This window comes from Choloepus didactylus, chromosome 16 (assembly GCF_015220235.1).
Source record: "Choloepus didactylus isolate mChoDid1 chromosome 16, mChoDid1.pri, whole genome shotgun sequence".
In the NCBI taxonomy this organism is placed as follows: Eukaryota; Metazoa; Chordata; class Mammalia; order Pilosa; family Megalonychidae; genus Choloepus; species Choloepus didactylus.
In genome coordinates this window covers 59,859,925-59,878,258 of record NC_051322.1, presented here as the reverse complement: position 1 = coordinate 59,878,258, position 18,334 = coordinate 59,859,925, and the positions used below count along the sequence as shown (strand labels likewise).

At 33.8% G+C, this 18,334-nt stretch overlaps 1 protein-coding gene across 3 annotated transcripts in view; it reads right to left on the bottom strand.

Moving 5' to 3' along the window:
* Positions 1–6,545: 6,545 nt before the first annotated feature.
* Positions 6,546–18,334, bottom strand: part of ROCK1 (Rho associated coiled-coil containing protein kinase 1) — a 198,963-nt gene continuing 187,174 nt past the window's right edge. For 2 of the 3 annotated variants that reach the window (XM_037805501.1, XM_037805502.1), the window contains exons 30-33: positions 11,806–11,884; positions 11,381–11,642; positions 10,572–10,779; positions 6,546–8,087 (exon numbers count right to left, since the gene is read on the bottom strand). In XM_037805501.1, the coding sequence (XP_037661429.1) occupies positions 8,081–8,087; positions 10,572–10,779; positions 11,381–11,642; positions 11,806–11,884 (556 nt within the window). In that variant the 3' untranslated portion in view covers positions 6,546–8,080. The remainder of the gene's footprint in view (positions 8,088–10,571; positions 10,780–11,380; positions 11,643–11,805; positions 11,885–18,334) is intronic. The other variant, XM_037805503.1, reaches the window with a different exon arrangement.

Sequence of the window (18,334 nt, the reverse complement as noted above, 5' to 3'; positions counted from 1 at the left end):
AAAAAAAAAAAGGGCCCTCCTCAGAGATCTAATGGGTTATTGAAATGCTAAGAGACAAAGCAACTAGGGCCATTAAGGAAAGGTCCACAGGGCAGAGAGATCAGCTTTTCTTCGGGATTTGCATATGTGCCTCAGGGCCTGAGCTCTGCCCTTCCCCTTTCTATGTTCACCAGAACTCCAAAAATCCTCCGCTTTTATTTTGGAGTTTTTCGTGTTGTTTTTTTTTTTTTTTCTATTCCTGTCTCCTCTCTGCTGGGCTGGCTGCTCTCAGATTCTCTGGTGTCTGGTCTCAGTCTATCTATGGTTGGAATTTGGATCAGTAGAATGAGTTTCCGATAAGGGCTGCCACTGCAGTTCTCCCTTCTCCTTCCCGGAGCTGACAGCCCCTCCTCCCACGGGACCGAGCCTGGCAGGGAGGGGCGCGGGTCCCCTGGCCGCAAAAACTTACAGATTTCGCTGATCTCAGCAGTTCCACGTTTTCATGAGTGTTGTATGAAGTATGCCCAAAGTCAGATTGCTCTGTGGTGTCCAGTCCACGCAGTTCCTGGCTTTCTACCTACTTTCCTGGAGGAGTAACTAAAACATACAGCTCACCAGTCCGCCATTTTGCCCCACCTTCTCTTGAATGAGATTTTAAAATTACATTTTTGAATTAGTTATTGATGGCTTTGGTGCTCTTTAATCTAGTAATATTACTAAGGTCTCTTATCAACTCTAATCATTTTCAGTTGATTGTTTTAAAAATATTTGGTAAACAATAATTAGCAAGTAATGACAGATTTACTTCTTTTGATGTTTATAATTTTTTTTTTTTTTGCTTTTGTTAGTATCCTCAGAATACTGAATCATCCTATGGATGGTTCTCTGTTAATTATGTTTGTTCTAGATAGACTCACAACTTTCAAAGTTAGAGATTATATAAATAATTTGTAAGAATGATTACATTATTAGGATGAGAATAGTAAGTCTCTATAGTTTTAACTTTTTGAGCATTTGTGGTGCAAGTGTGGGTTAATAGACTAATTTGTGAAACAAGTGAGCTAATGATATACACAAATTTAGGTATATGATTATGAACATATTCCAATTTTTGTATGATAGCAAATGTACTTTCTTGAAATCCTGGTTGGAATGGATATGCCATTAAGATATAAGATTTTAATCTATAATTCTAAGAGATTTTTTTAATATAAGCATATTGTTTAGAAAATGCAGAATAGCGAGGCTGAATTAAAACCAATTACAGAGGATTTCTACATTACACTTTACATACTCTAAATGTTTAAATGAGGGAAATGGCTGTTAAAATAGAGTTCTAATGCTGTCATTTCTTGTTAAATAGTAAATACTTCAGATTATAAGTGCCAGAAATAACAACAATGAATGAAATAAAATGTTAAAGAATGTTCCATGTGAAGAGAATGATGCCATTCATATAAATGTAAAAGCTACATAAAACAACTCTGTATGCAAATATGATATATGCATATTTGGTAAAGAGATAGAATATGAATGAGAAATATTCACATCAAATGACAGTTATTACTTTTGGAGAGAAAAAGAAGAAAAGTAGAAAGAACTGGGGGAGGTACAAGGTCTGTTTAAATCTGTAATGATTTAGTTCTAAAAAAGGCAATTTGAAGCAAATATTAAGATGATATTTGGTGATTCTGGGCAAGATGTATAAAATATTTTGTATTTTTATTTTGTGGGTGGATTATAAATATCAATAATATGACTGTAATCTGTAAAAAAAAAAATGCACCTATCATGTTCAATGCAATATAGTTATACAATAGAGAATTAGGAAAACAATACGATATACAAGAGAGACCTAGGAATTCTTGTCAGAGAAAGCGAAACTCTCAGCAGTACAGAAGTTTCAGAAAATGTAATATATATTTAATGTATAAAAAGGAAAATAAAAAATTTCCTATAAAAATAAATACTAGTTACTTAGTAGTATGAAATAATGGAAATATACATGATATGTATCTAATTGATCAACATCCAGAAATGCTTTTTAGAGAATAAAGTTCCTGACAAATGATGTTATAAAGGAAAAATAATTACTAGTGCTTAAAAGGCTCATAATTCATTTAATATTTCCTTCATGAAGTGTAGCCAAACAATTAAAAGCTATTAGTTCATTAAAAATGTGACATCTATATTGTACTGTATTTGTGTTGCTTTGCATTTGCTGAAATGTTCCTTCATATCTACATACTGGCCTACTATAAATATGTGGTAAGTTCATACAGCAAAGCCTAGAAAGACACTTTTTCCACTCCATGACAGTGAAATCAGTTTTCCACCTAAATAGTAGGTTACAACTTCACAGGTTACAATATGTGATCCCCTAGTACAGGCAGAGTCAGGATTCAAATACATGATTATCTTAATTCAAAGCTAAAAGTTAACTTTCACATTACGTCTGGAAAATTGAAAGACTGTAGCTGTATGCCCTAGTAATTTCCTCATCTATTAATTAGGGATGGTAATACCTACTTCATAGAGTTGTGGTGAGGATTAAATAAGATATTTTTTATAAAGCTCAAAATCATGTTTTGACTTTGAAACCTTCTTTGAAAGTTCAAAGAACTTGAGGTACTGCATGATAATGAATGCAGTAAAGAAATAGTGTGAGGGCTTTTTCTTCTAGTAGTTATAGATTTGATTTCATTTATCCCCACTCTTAGATGGTCCCTCTTGTGGTTCACTGACAGATCCTGAATCAGAATTTGACTCAAATAGTTAGCAACTACTGCTATACCATTGTATAATATAGTAGGACTTACTATACCAAGCAAGAGTAATGATCCTTGACCAAAAGGAATGGGGAGAAGATCTAAGAATCATCCATTCAGCCAAAGGAGAAGGAAAACCCAAAATATTTCCTTTTATCCAGTTGGACCAATATTTACATTTTTTTCAGATTAGTAAGTTGTATACTGTCTTAAGCAATTAGTCTAAGTGAATGGCAGATTCCACACTGACAGTCAAAGGAACCATTTTATTCACTGTATGGCCAAAATCATCCTACATAGTAGCGTTTAAAAATCTACAAGTAACTACCATATTTGTAGGATAAAAGAACATATAAATATTATTCCATTTAATAAGTTTGAGTTATAAAGTCTATTTCAACATTAACATTTTTTTCTCTCGTATCTCCAACATCTCAAAATACTTTATGGGATGCAAGATAACTCATGAAATAATGTGTCATATTTTTAATACGACAATTCAGTTGTCACAGAGAGAGACAATTTAATCTCTTTGTAGGCTTTCCATATGAGAAATGCAATTAATAGTATCAGTCTTTCCTTACTGCACAAAAATTCAAGTTACAAAAACTCTGGAGTCTCCATTAGAAAATGCAACTGTTAATACTGGTTACTAAGGAACTGTGGTGTGGATTGGAGGTAGGGTTTGGTAAAAGCGATTGACTTTTTACTATATACCCTTCTGTATTTCTTTATTCCAATGGGCATGCACTTTATCCTTAAAACAATAATTATAATCATACCAATATTAAAAGCAAAAAAGATTTGGGAGAAACTTTTCCTAAAGCATTGAGTGCAGCTTTATACACATATTTTATTCAACTAGAATTGACTAGAGCGAGCAGTAAGCATTATAAAAATAAAGAACAACAGTAATTAAGATTTCCAAGTCTGGGTTAAAAAGAAGGGCTAAAAAATCTCATTAGTCCTTGGAAAATGGCAAAATTTATTTTAGTAACCTTATGTAAAGATGCTCAATTAAAAAAATTAATTCCATTTATTTGGGTCTTCTTTAATTTCTCTGGATTGATGTTTTGCAATTTTCTTGGTGGATGTCTTGCACATCTTTGAGTGGATTTTGTCTATTTTATCATATATGCTATCATTTGCAAAAATTTTACTTTCTAGCAGTTTGTTGCTAGTATACAGAAAAACAACTTATTTTTGGATATTGACCTTGTATTCAGTGGCCTTTTAAGTCACTCAATTCTGTCACTTTATCTGTAGATGCTTTTAGTCTTTCTACATACATAATTATGACATTTGCAAATATGTCAGTTTTATTTCTGTGAAGTGGCTTATGGGAGACTCAAAAGTATAAATATGTTAATTCTCCCCAAATTGATCTATAGGTTGACTGCAATCCCAATCAAACTCCAGAATGGCCTTTTTTGGGGGGGGGGGTGGTGGAAATTAATAACGTTTTGAAAAGTTACATGAAAATGCAAAGGGTCAAGAGCCAAGTCAATCTAGAACTACAAAGTTGGAAGACTTACCATACAGCTATTAAATGTCATTATTAAGCTACAGTAATTAAAAGTGTGATACTGGTAAGGGTAGAAAAATAGAACAATGGATTGGTCGCTTACCTGACTTACAATGCAGGAAAGTCTTTTTAATAGACAGTGCAGGACTAATTGGATATCCATATATGAGAAGATTACACCCTGACCTTCACTTCACAGACACACAAAAATCAATTCCACGTAGACTGTAGAACCAAATGCGAAAGGCAACACTTCAAGAAGCTAACAGAGAATCATCTGCATGATCCTTGAATAGGCAGAGATTTCTTAACAAAACACAAAAGGCATTAACTATAAAAGAAAAGATCAATAAATTACTCTTTACTAAAATTAATTATTTTGGTTCATCAAATGACACAATTAAGAGAAAAAAAAGCAAGTATAGTAGACATAGCATATTAAGCCATTCAAAATTAACTCATTTTTTTTTCAAGACATTGTCTTATTTGTCCTAACAGCTGTTAATAGTTCATTTTGTGGAGTTTTCTTTCTGAGAAGAAAAATTCTGGGAGTGTTAACAAATGAAAAATAAAATTCTGGAAGCACAAACTAGCATCCCAGTAAGAACCAACAAACTAATTTATGTGATTACTAAGTTTGGTTATTTCATAATTTCTTGTGATACAAAAAGTAAATCACATATTTTACCAAATAATTATGAATTTGATTGCTTTGTGTAAATTCTCCCTTCACTTATTGACATTTTTAACTTTAAATGAACGGTGGACAGGTTATTTTGTTTAAGCTGAAACCTCAAATGATGACAAGTGACCCATGGTAGGAATGAGCCTGACAGTGGCTGTTTTCTTTCTAGCCCAGAGTTTAAATCCCTGGTCTTAGCTCAAGCTTGTGGGAGGATTGTCTGCTTGGCGCTAAACCTCAATTTTGCACTCTTATTGTGTCTTTCTGTAATAAAGTGGATAGAAAGCTAAAAACTACCTTTCCCAGACTCCCTTGCAACTAGAGTTCTGGATATGATTCAATTTCGGTAAGCAGATGCACCATAGAAGGAAGAAGTGAGATGGAGGAGGCTTTGCTAATGCTGGCGAGCAGGGCATGAAAGTGGTTTTCCTGAGGCAGTGTTGGCAGAGATTCTAGTGTTCAGACATGAAGTTCAAAAGTGGCAAGAAGAATGGTTCAAAGCATCTGTTTTGGTGTGGATTGCAGTAGGTATGACCAAGTATTGGAGAAAGCCAGCAGTAGCAATGTGGCTTCCTGATCATGGCACTCTCCTGATTCTCAAAATGTTGGCATACTTTGGGGTTGCATTGTTTCCTCATCTTAGAAAAGGAAGAAGCTCTCTTACTTTAGCTGGTTCTGCAATATGGCACTGGGCGGAGAGGGTCATTCCTCAAAAACTCTGTGAACTCTCTCCACAATTTTATACTTAGATTAATATTTTACTAAAAAAAAACTTGTCTTGGTTAAAATAATTAGAATCAACTCTGTTCTCTGCAGCTAGATGTTAATACAGTTAATAAAGTTGCATTACATTAGGCAATGAGGTCATGGTTCTGAGAAAGTAGTAAGAATATGGTTAAGAATTGTGAAGGGACTGATATTTTACCCCATTTGTAAGCTACAAATTAGTTTCATGAACGCTGGCAGAAGACATGGGGCTCCTGGATCAGAGACTAAAGGCACAGCAAACATGATAAGCATCGTGTTTAGATACATTTGCTGCCCACCCTACCTGCCCAAGTCCCACAGGGCTAATGCCAACCCTCCCTGCCAAAGTCCTACAGGGCTGATGCAGAGTAGCTCAGTGGGTGCTGAGCACCCAGTGGGCCTGCACAGCTCAGGAACCTCACATTTAGAGAACTCTGACTTATTATAATAGGTTCAAGCAAATCTGCTCACCTTTTGCCCTGAAAGAAGATACTACCTTTATTATATAGGGCAGTAAAAAAAAAAAAACCTACCTTCCTCTCGAGGTATATTTTCCAAGGCTGTTCACTATGCAAATATCCTTGAAAAGATAGTCTGGAACAAAGGCTGTCAGAGCCTGTACTCATAAGATGTGCACAAAGGACCCATGGAGAACAGCTCCCAACAAACATTAGCCAACTTTTCGTTTGAACACTTGTTTTAGAGACTAATCCAAACGTTAGAAGTTTACTTTAATCATGTAATCCAATACACATTGTATACACACAGGGAGTAATATGCAGCATGTTTTCTATTCATTTCACCAATGAGAAAACACCATAGCAGTCATTATTAAAGGTATCCATCCATAAATTACTTTTTATTTCTCATTAAATGAGCACAGAGTCATTAGCATATTAATAACAGATATGTTTATTATTACATATCCATCAGTGCGGCTTTCAATACCACTTGAAACATGCATATCGTCCTAGAGACGAATTGGTTTTCCAGTGCTTCTTATTTGATACACATTACTGCAAAGCCATTATAAATTACTGAGGAGGTATTTGGTTAAAAAAATAAACAATAAATCATATTGCCCATAGGAATCAACTCTTGTTACTGGACAAGAGTTTGAGAGTATTTATCTTGTAATTACTATGTTAACTGGAAAACATCTCGGATGTACTGCCATAATTTTCTTTTATATTGGTGCAACCTTCTACATTTTTTGCATATAGTTTTACAAAGTCATTCATTATTGCAGCTGACACTTTGATGTAAAGATTGTATTCAATTTATGAAAGTCCAACAAACCTCTAAATATTTAAAATTAAACCAATTACCAATGAAAAACCCACTGACATAGTTTTTGAAAATATGTTTCCTGAAATTTCTATACTTAGTCAAGGCAGTAAAGTAATTCTCTCAAATTAAGGCACTAAAAGGGCAATGCGACTCCCACTGAGAGTGTTCTAAGAATAATTTACATTTCAAACAGTGCATACATTTCTTATATGTTTGTTAACTTAATGTCTTTATCACTTAAAACCACAAAGAAATACATTATACAATTACAGAAATGATGTACCCCACAAAATGCTTTTAAACTTGGTTCTTTTGTACAGTTAGTTCCTAATGTCTCTAGTAGTAAAATACCTCAATATGGCTTGGCAAAAAATGCATAGAATAAATGTAAATTTTTTTTGCCTTCTCCCTTTCCCCAATCTACAAAACTTATGAAACACATACAGTATTTTGTAAAGCATAATGTAAGATATTTAATTTCCCCATCAAGTCCACCATGGGCAATCAACAGTAAGGCTTTTAAATTTTACAGTGAGAACACTGAAGTTCAAGTGATGTCACTGCTTTTTAAAAATAGTTTTGTATAGTATTGCAAAAGCACAAAAACATCATTAAAAAAAAAAAAAACACTTCTGTTTGTCTCATTTTGAGATATTTTCTTTACTCCTTCCATGAGCTGATCTTGATAGTGATGGCTATTCCACTTGAAAGTGAAAGTCCTTTCCTCTCAATCATAGGAAAACTGTATTCCATCATGATTGACAGGCATTCTTAGAAGTTCAAAAAGGCAGCACCTTTTTAAAAAAATATATCTAGCTAAGCTTTCCCCCAATTGTACTTGCATTACATAGTAATAATTAATCTAATCTACCTGTAGGCAAACCCGCAATAAAAAAACAAAAACAAAAAACAAAAACAAAACCCCTCAGTGTGCTTTTGTGCCAAAGCTAGGACAGAATAACAGCAATCTTAACCCTGAAGCCTGTGATAATTGTGTCAAGGGAACAGCCCGTCTGTTCTGCATGGTTAAAGAAGCCTGGTTTATCAGGTAGCATCCCACAAGATTTCACAAGGCACTAGGACACATGGTTAACTGCTGGGGAAAAAAAAAAAAAAAAAAAAAGAAAATTAAGAAATAAATTCAGTTTAAAAAAACAAGAAAAACAATGGACGGAAAATTAAAAATATTATCTTTACATACAATGATTAACTGATTACCAAAAATTTGGAAAATAGGGAAAAGGAAAATAACACGAACACAATCAATACTATTACCTTTTTTGCTTTTACTGTTTTTAAAATGCATTTTTTAGATACCTATAATCCTATTTTAAATAATTTTAGAACCAGCTTTTTCCTTCACATCTAAATATTTTTCCATGTTGGAACATATGTCTTCATAAACATAACTGAAAATGGCTGCTTAATATTCAAAAAGTGAAAATACTATAATTAACTTTTTCTCTATTATTCGATACTAGGATTGCTTCTAATGTTTTTGCTATTACACCTAACATTAGGGTGAACATATTTCTGGTACTTCAGTAATCTCTTGACTATCTGAAAAATCATTTAAAAGTAAATGTAAATAAACTTAAAGCAATCTTGCCTAAGGAAACAATTATTAAAGAAGCTAATGAAAAAAATCTCTTAACAGGTCTAGCAACTAAAAAGTTAGCTTATCTACCAATGACATCCTAGTCTACCAATGGTACTAGTTTGTTTATATTTTAACCATATAATTCATTAACATTGAGTGGAAATCTACCTCCTTCTCTCTCCAGTTTACAGTTAATTTTTATTGGTGATGCAATAAGACATTATAAATAACATAATGTCTTATACAATTTAGAAGAACAATACCCTCTATCTTTGGAATTTGGAAGGGAAGACAAAAGGCATAAGATTAAACTCTTTAGCAACACAAATAAGGTCAAAATCTCTTGTCTTAGGTTCTAAGTAGATACAGGGGGTAAAAAGAGAGAATAGACATGGATTAAAGTGATAAGCAATTTTTCTCAATGTAAAAAATTGAACATGTGTTGAAGTTTCAGGAAGGTAATAAATGGGAGGTAGGAAAGAACTGTAAAGGACATGAACTGTAATAAGGAAAAAGATAGATGCTACATAGCCATTTTACAGAGATTATTAATTCATTTCAAAAAGTGACAAGAAAAAAATAATGTCAGCGAGTGGTATATATTAAAAATAGCACTAATACACATTCTCACTTCTGGGAGAAAAATGTTTAACACCTTAAACAAAACAAACCACCCATAAATTAGAAGTGTTCTGTAAAACTATTTGGTGGTAATACCTATTCAGGATAGGTGGCTAAGAGATTTTATGAATGTGACGTGTCCTTTGATTGAAAAATTGTTCAGTTTTAGTATACTCTGTAGAGATCAGCAACATAAACAAGTCAGTTTTGGAGGAGAAACACAAATCAGGATGTAAAGGAAGCAAGGTTATGGAGCAGAATAAAAACCATCCAGAACAAATGTGATAGGAAATCAGAATGTATTGAATATTTTATTTAAAAAAATAATGACATCATGAAATCAGTGCCCAAGGAAGATATGTCTACCAGTAAAATGGAAGGGGAAGTTGATACAGGATTCTATAGGAATAAGTCAGGAGTGAGGCAATAATACACTGGAGTAATACAGAAGAAGGAATGGATAGGAGTCATTTCAAAGAATTAGACTTGATTATTGACAAAAGGAAGTAAAGAAGGGATGAGTTAAGACGGTTTCGAGACTGCTTGGAAGACATGGGTTAGTGTCCGATTTGCAGAAAGCATATCAGCATTAGGCCTCAGTTCTAGTTTTAAATGTCCCTCTTTATTTAGGGATTATACCCAGGGGAAAGTTGGTATTTGGTGTAAAAGGAAAAAATATAGGTTTTAAAATTGGACAAAAATGGGTTCCAACCCTAACTATGCCACTAACTGGCTGTATGACCTTGTGCAAGTTACTTAACTTCTCTGAGAATCATTTCTTCATTCTCTGAAAATCATTTATTGATGTGTAAATGACAACTTGAGATACAGTAACCTCTAAGAAAGGGTTATGTCCTGTAATTGTTTATCTTGGCATTTAAGATATTTTAGAAAAAAATTCCATCAGAAAGTTAAATTTTTTTAAAAAAATTGGTACTTAACTAGGAAGTTAGTCTATTTGTAACATCATAATCACTGATAATAACAAATAATTTTGATTATTAAAAATTATGCTAACTTAGTTAAAACTTAAGAAAAGATGAGCAAAGTTTTATTTGAATCTATTTACATTTAAAAAGGTAAAAATCAGAGGTTGGTTAATCATGGGCTAAATATGTGCATGTATAGCAACCTATGATAATAAAACTTAACATGTAACTAAGCATATATCACATTTATAAATATTATTAATTTCTAACAGTAATCAGTTATCTAATTTATGAAGTCATTTCAAGTCACACATAGACCTAACTACAAATGATGCACTCTCTGGTGAAAAGAACAATCAAATTTCCAATTTTAATTGATGTTATCCAATCACCTTCACATTGTTAAAAAGATTAACATTTTAATCTTTACCTAGTTTTTCCAGATGTATTTTTGACCACTTTCCGGAAAGACTGATTTGCAGCTGATCTTGTAGAAAGTGTGCGAGGAGATGCACGAACAAAACCAGATGGTGGATTCTTAGGAATTTTCTTTACTAAATGAGTTACCCATTTTTTTTGTTCATCCTGAGAACATGCTAATAGCAGCATATCTCTTGCTGATGTCACATCGTAACTTACTATATTAAAATAAAAAAGCACTATTAAAGCCATATAATATGTAAAAACACCAAATGCATAATTTTTCAAATTCTTAAAATTTTAAAAGATTTACTATGCTTAATTAAGCTTGGACAATATCCATTTCTCTTTAATTTAATTAAGGCAGAAATTAAAAAAAAACAGTCATAAACAAGTAAGAAAAATAAAGTAAAATGAGAAATAAAAAAAATGTAGAAGTGAAACAAATGAATGCATTTACAGAACACAATTTTTAGTCTTAAAAAAGCAATAGCCAGTATTTTCCCTCAAGCTACTTCTGCCAAACCAAAAGACATTTTGTTTATGACACAGCATGCTGGTCTAGGCTGGCCTCCAATTTACAATGATTTCTTAATGGCACCTTTTTTACAAGGGGGTTATTCTCTTTAAAAACATGTTTAAGACTATATGTGTAGCTGAGGAATGACAACTGGTTTTTGCTCTACTAGTGTTAATATTACTTATTCATAACCTCTTTCAACTTGGTAGAGAAAATGCTACACTTGAAAAAGTTACTTCATCAAGACTTAAAACTGAATTAATTATAGGTTGCACAAATAATTCATTATCATGCCTTACCTTTACATGGAGAAATTAAGTCCTCTTTCTTATCTAAGTGATCTCTGTGGCACTTAACATGGCATCTTCGACATTCGAGGGCAGGGGGTGGCTTAAAAACATGCCAGAGTGGTTTGGCACAGGCCTCACAGTTGGCTGGAAAGTGGTAGAGTGTAGGAATGAACTCATGGCCTTTGTGATTCTGAAAATTAGTTTTTTCAGCTTGTTGTACTGGTTCCATCTCCACATCTTTTCTACATTCACCTTCATTTGCATATAGTATCTATATTCAGGAGTGGTGGAAGGAAAAAGATAAAAAAAGATCTTAATCTGTCTATACAGGTTCCAAATGCATAAAAAGCACTGGTATATTTTATATTTACTTAACAAAATATACTTAACACCTAGGTAAAATATCTTTTAAAATTATAATTTCATATTTTTACCTGGAATATTTTAGGAATTTCTTCAGTTTCAGCTCTATACACATCCCCTTGGGTTACAGGTCGAACATGAAATAATTTACTAAAATGAAAGCAAACATGATACACATCATTATAAAAATTCATTTACAACAAAAGACATGAACAGACTTTTCACTGAAAAGGGCATACAGATGGCAAATAAGCACATGAAAAGAAATTCAACATCATTAGTCATTAGTGAAATGCAAATTAAAATCACTATACACTTATCAGAATACTAAAATTAAAAATAGTGATAACATCCGATGCTGGCACAGATGCAGAGAAACTGGATCACTCATACATCACTGGTGGGAAAGGGAAATTGTATGGCCATTCTGAAAAATTCGAGTATGGTAGTTTTTTTTTTTTCCCCAAAACTAAACATTGGCTCACCAAATAACTGAGCAATTTCACTCTTGGGCATTTATTCCAGAGAAATGAAAACTGAAGTCTACATAAAAATTCTATAAAGGTATGTTCATAGCCATTTTATTCATAATGGCTAAAAAGTGCAAACAATCCAAATGAATAAAGAAACTGCGATACATCCATACCATGGAATACGACTCAGCAATACAAAGGAACATACTACAACTCAGATGAATGTCAATGGAATCGTGTGGAATAAAAAAAGTCAATTTCAAAAAGTCACATACTGTATGATTCCATTTATATAACAATCTTGAAATGACAAAATTATAGAGATGGAGGACAAATTAGTGGTTGACAGGGTTTAGGGAGAGTTAGAGGAATGGAACTGTCTGTGGCTAATAAAAGAGTAGCATGAGGGATACTTGCCATGGACTGTCGTGTGTCTGACTATGGTGGTGGTCTTACAAATCTATACATTTTGATAAAATTGCACAGAACTAAACAAACACATGCACACACTGAAATGATTGCAGGTAAAACTGGTGAAATCTAAGTAAGATTGGTTGATTGCATCAATGCTAATTTCCTGGTTGTGACATTGTGCTACAGTTATGTAAGATGTTACCATTGGGAAAACTAAGTAAAGGGTACATGGGAATCTCTCTGTTATATTTCTTACAACTACACATGAATCTACAATTATTTCAAAATAAGAAGTTAAACTCATTTCACAGAAATAAATGAACCTGTTATTCATTAACTATTACACCCAACAACTGCAGAATACACATACTTTTCAAGTGTATATGGACTATTCACCAAGACAGACCATATGTTGGGCCATAAAAAAGTCTTAATAGATTTAAGAAAACCTTGATCTTATAGATTATGTTCTCTGACCACAATGAATAAAATTAGAAGTTAATAACAGTAAGATGAGAAAGCCCCACATAGTTGGAAATTAAATGGCCTTACTAAATAATGTGTAAGTCAAAAACTCACAAGAAAAATTAGAAGATATTCTGGCCTGAATGATAATGAAAACATATCATATCAAAATTTACTGATAAAATTAAGGCCATACTTATAGGGAAACAACTTTAAATGCTTATATTAAAAAAAAAAGGTATAAAATTAAGGAGTTAAAAAAAGAGCAAATTAAACCCAAAGAGGCAGATGAAAGGAAATAATAAAAAATAAGAGTGAAATGGAATGAAATGGAAAATTGGCCAAAAACAGAAAATAAAAAAAGTCAACAGTCGGTTCTTTGAAAACATTAATAAAATTGATAAACCTCTAGCAAGACTTATCAAGCAAAAAGAGAAAACACAATTGTTAATATCGGGAACAGTAAGGGACATTACTAAAGACCCTCTAGACATGTGCTGTCTAATATAGTAGCCTTCTCTAGACATGGGTTATCTAATATAGAGACATCCTCTACAAGAAACACTAAAGGAATGCTACAGATAGATAGGAAAAGACAGGAGAGAGCTGTTTGGAGAAGAGTGTAGAAATGAAGATACCAGGAGATAGAAAGAGGGTAGAGATTGGGCATTTGATGCTGTAGGAGTATAGAATGTTCAAGAGGAATGATTGTATAGATCCAGAAATGGATAGCACAATACTGTGCGGTGGTAGCTGTGCCAGTTTGGATGTATTATGTCCCCAAAATGACATTAACTTTGATGCAATCTTTTGGGGGCAGACATATTGGTGTTGATTAGGTTGGAACCTTGTGATTTGAGTGTTTCCATGGAGATGTGACCCACCGAACTGTGAGTTACACCTTTGATTAGGGTGTGACTTCTTGAATGAATGTTTCCATGGAGGTGTGACTCCACCCATTCAGTGCAGATCATTATTGGATCACTGGAGTACTTTAAAAAGAGCCACACAGGCCCAGACGCTGCTGCAACCTAAAGAAGAACATCCTGGAAGAAAGCCATTTTGAAACCAGAACTCCGGAGGAGATGCCATCACATGCCTTCCCAACTAACAGAGGTTTTCCAGATGCCACTGGCCATCCTCCAGTGAAGGTACCCGATTATTGATGCATTATCTTGGACACTTTATGGCCTTAAGACTGTAACTGTGTAACCAAATAAACCCCCTTTTATAAAAGCCAATCCATTTCTGGTGTTTTGCATTCTGGCAGCATTATGAAACCAGAATAGTAGCACAGTATTTTAAGTACACTGAACAAAGATGACTGTGAGTATGGTTAAAGAGCTATGTTAGGGGCATCCAGGACACCAGAATGAAAGAAGATAAAGACTGGGACTGTATAACTTAGTGAAACCTAGAGCGGTCAATAATTGTGATTAAATGTACAAATATAAGAATGTTTTTACACGAGGGAGAACAAATGAATGTCAGCTTTGCAAGGTGTTGGTATTGGGGAAAAAAATTAAATCAATGCAAACTAGTTAACAGGAAAAAAACAAAAAAACAAAAAACACAAAAAAACCCTCCCAACAAAGAAAATCCAAGGACCAGATTGCATAGGTGAATTTTACAAAATATTTTAATTACCACCAATCCTGCTCAAACTTTTCCAAAAAACTTGAAGAGGTGGAAACACTCCCTAACATCACCCTAATACCAAAGCCAGATAAAGGTACTGCAAGAAAAGAAAACTACAGACCAAGATCACTTATGAAAATAGATGCAAAAATCCTCAACAACATACTAGCAAACTCAATTGAACAGCATATTAAAGGAACTGTACACCACGATCAAGTGGGATTGATACCAGATATGCAAGGGTGGTTCAATGTAAGAATATCAATTAATGTAATATACCATATTAATAGAACAAAGGAATAAAAAAACACACCATCATCTCAATCAGTGGAGAAACGGCAATTAACAAAATGTAGCAGTCTTTCTTGATAAAACAACTTAGAAAACTAGGAATAAAAGGAAAGTTCTTCAATATGATAAATGGCAAAAACCCCACACATCATCCTTAATATTGAAAGACTGAACGCTTTCCTTCCAAGATCAGGAATCACGACAAGGATGCCCACTGTCACCATTGCTATTTGACACTGTCCTAGAAGTTCCAGCTCAAGTGACTAGGCAAGAAAAAGAAACAAAAGGCATTCGAATTGGAAAGGAAGAAACAAAACTTTCTCTATTTGCAGATGACATAATCCTTGTTCTAGTTTGCTAATGCTGCCAGAATGCAAAACACCAGAAATGGATCAGCTTTTATAAAGCGGGTTTATTTGGTTACAAAGTTACAGTCTTAAGGCCATAAAGTGTCCAAGGTAAGTCATCAACAATTGAGTACCTTCACTGGAGGATGGCAAATGGCGTCTGGAAAACCTCTGTTAGCTGGGAAGACACGTGACTGGCATCTGCTCCAAAGTTCTGGTTTCAAAATGGCTTTCTCCCAGGACGTTCCTCTCTACACTGCAGTTCCTCAAAAATGTCATTCTTAGTTGCTCTTTAAGTGGTCATCCTCTCTTAGCTTCTCTGGAGCAAGAGTCTGCTTTCAATGGCTGACTTCAAACTGTCTCTCATCTGCAGCTACTCTCTCAGCTTCTGTGCATTTTTCAAAGTGTCCCTTTTGGTTGTACCTCCTCTTTAAAAATGTCACTCTCAGTTGCTCTTCAAAATGTCACTCACAGCTGCACTGAGTTCCTTCTGTTTGTCAGCTCATTTATATGACTCCAGTGATTTAATTTAGACCCGCCCTGAATGGGTGGGGTAACATCTCCATGGAAATTATCCGATCAGAGTCATCACCCACAGTTGGGTGGGGCACATCGCCACAGAAACACCCAAAAGATTCCAAAATCTAATCAACACTAATATGTCTGCCCACACAAGATTGCATCAAAGACAATGGCATTTTGGGGGACATAATACATTGAACTGGCACAATCCTACACACAGAAATCCTGAATAATCCACAACAAAGCTATTAGAGCTAATAAAACAATTTAGCAAAGTGGGTACAAGATCTACACACAAAAATCAGTAGTATTCCTACAGCCAGTAATGAACAATCTGAAGAGCAAATCAAGGAAATAATTCCATTTACAACAGCAATGAAAAGAATCACATATCTGGAAATAAATTTAGCCAAGGATGTACAGAACTTATACACAGAAAACTACCAAACATCGCCAAAAGAAATCTAAGACCTAAATAAATGGAAGGGTATTTCTTGTTTATGAGTTGGAAGATTAAATACTGTTAGGATGTCAATTCTACACAATGTGACTTTGGATTCAACTCAATCTCAAAAAAAATTCCAACAGTCTTCTTTGCAAAAATGGAAAAGCCAATCATCAAATTTATGTGAAAGGGTAAGAGCCCCCAAACAGCTAAAGGCATTTGAAAAAGAAGAATGAAGTTGGAGACTCACACTTCCTAATCTTAAAACTTATTACAAAGCCATGGTGATCAATACAGCATAAGGACAGACATATAGACCAATGGAATTGAACTGAGAGCTCAGCAATCAACCCTCATATTTATGGCCAACTTATTTTTGATGGGGGGCAAAGAGCACTGAATTGGGAAAGAATAGTCTCCATCTGCAAAAGAAAGGAAGTCCCCTACCTCATATCTTATACAAAATCAACTCAAAATGGATTAAAAACCTAAATATAAAAGCCAGAACAATCAAACCCCTAGAAGAAAATGAAGGGAAGCATCTTCAGGATCGTGTATCACACAATGGTTTCTTAGACTTCACACCCAAAGCACAAGCATCAAAAGAAAAAAGAAAAAAGAAAAAAAGGTAAATGGGACCTCATCAAACTAAAAAACTTTTCTTCCCTAAAAAAGATTTTATCATGAAAGTAAAAAGACAACCCACAAAATGGGAGAAAATATGGGAAACCACATATCCAATCAAGGTTAAATATCCAGAATATATAAAGAAATCCTTCAACTTAACCAAAAACGACAACTCAATTTAAAGATGTGCAAAAGACTTAACTAGACATCTCTTCAAAGAAGATATATAAATGGCCAGAAAGTACTTGAAAAGATTCTCAACATCAATGAGATACTATTTCATACCCATTAGAATGGCTGCTATTAAAGAAAAAAAAACAGAAAATAACAAGTGTTGGAGAGGATATAAAGAAACAGGAACACTCATTCATTGCTAGTAGCAATGCAAAATGGTGTAGCCTCTGTGAAAGACAGTTTGGCGGTTCCTCAGAAAGTTACGCATACAACCACCATATGACCCATCAATCCCACTATTAGGTTTATATCTCAAACAACTGAAAGCAGGGACTTGAACAGATATTTGCACACCGATGTTCACAGTGGCATTATTCATAATTGCCAAAAGATGGAAACAACCTAAGTGTCCATCAACCAAAAAATGGATAAATACAACATGGTATATACATACAATGGAATATAATTCCACTGTAAAAAGGAATGAAGTTCTGATACACATGACAACATGACTGGACCTTGAAGACATCAAGCTGAGTGAAATAAGCCAGACACAGAAGGACAAATATTGTATAAGCTCACTGATCTGTAATAATTAGAATAAGCAAACTCATAGAGACAGAATCCAGAACAGGTTACCAGGCGGTACGGAAGGGATAGGGAACGGTAAGTTAATGCTTAAAATGTACAGGGTTCCTGTTTGCAATGATGGTAATGTTTTGGTAATGACAGCACAACACTGAATGTAATTAACAAGACTGAAATACCTGAATGTGATTAAAAGATAAAATGTTATTATATATATGGTAACAGAATAAAAATAAAAAAAAAATCTACAGAACTACACTACAGAAACAGTGAACTCTAAGTGAAAACATGAACTATAGTTAATAGTACAATTATAAATATGTGCTATCATCAATTGTAACAATTTTTCCACATCAATGCTAGTTGTTAATAATAAGGTGGTATATGAGAACCCTGTATCTTTATGCATGATTGTTCTTTAAATCCACAACTTCTCTACTATAGAAAAATAAACAAATAAATTCATAAGATAAGTAAAAAAAAGTGAATGAATTAAGCACTTAAGATCTATTCATATTACTGTATGAAAATTGCACCTCAATAAAAAGATAAAGACAAACAGAAAACCCTCATCAATCTAAAAAGTTTTTAACTTAGTTAACACAAGAAGCACTTT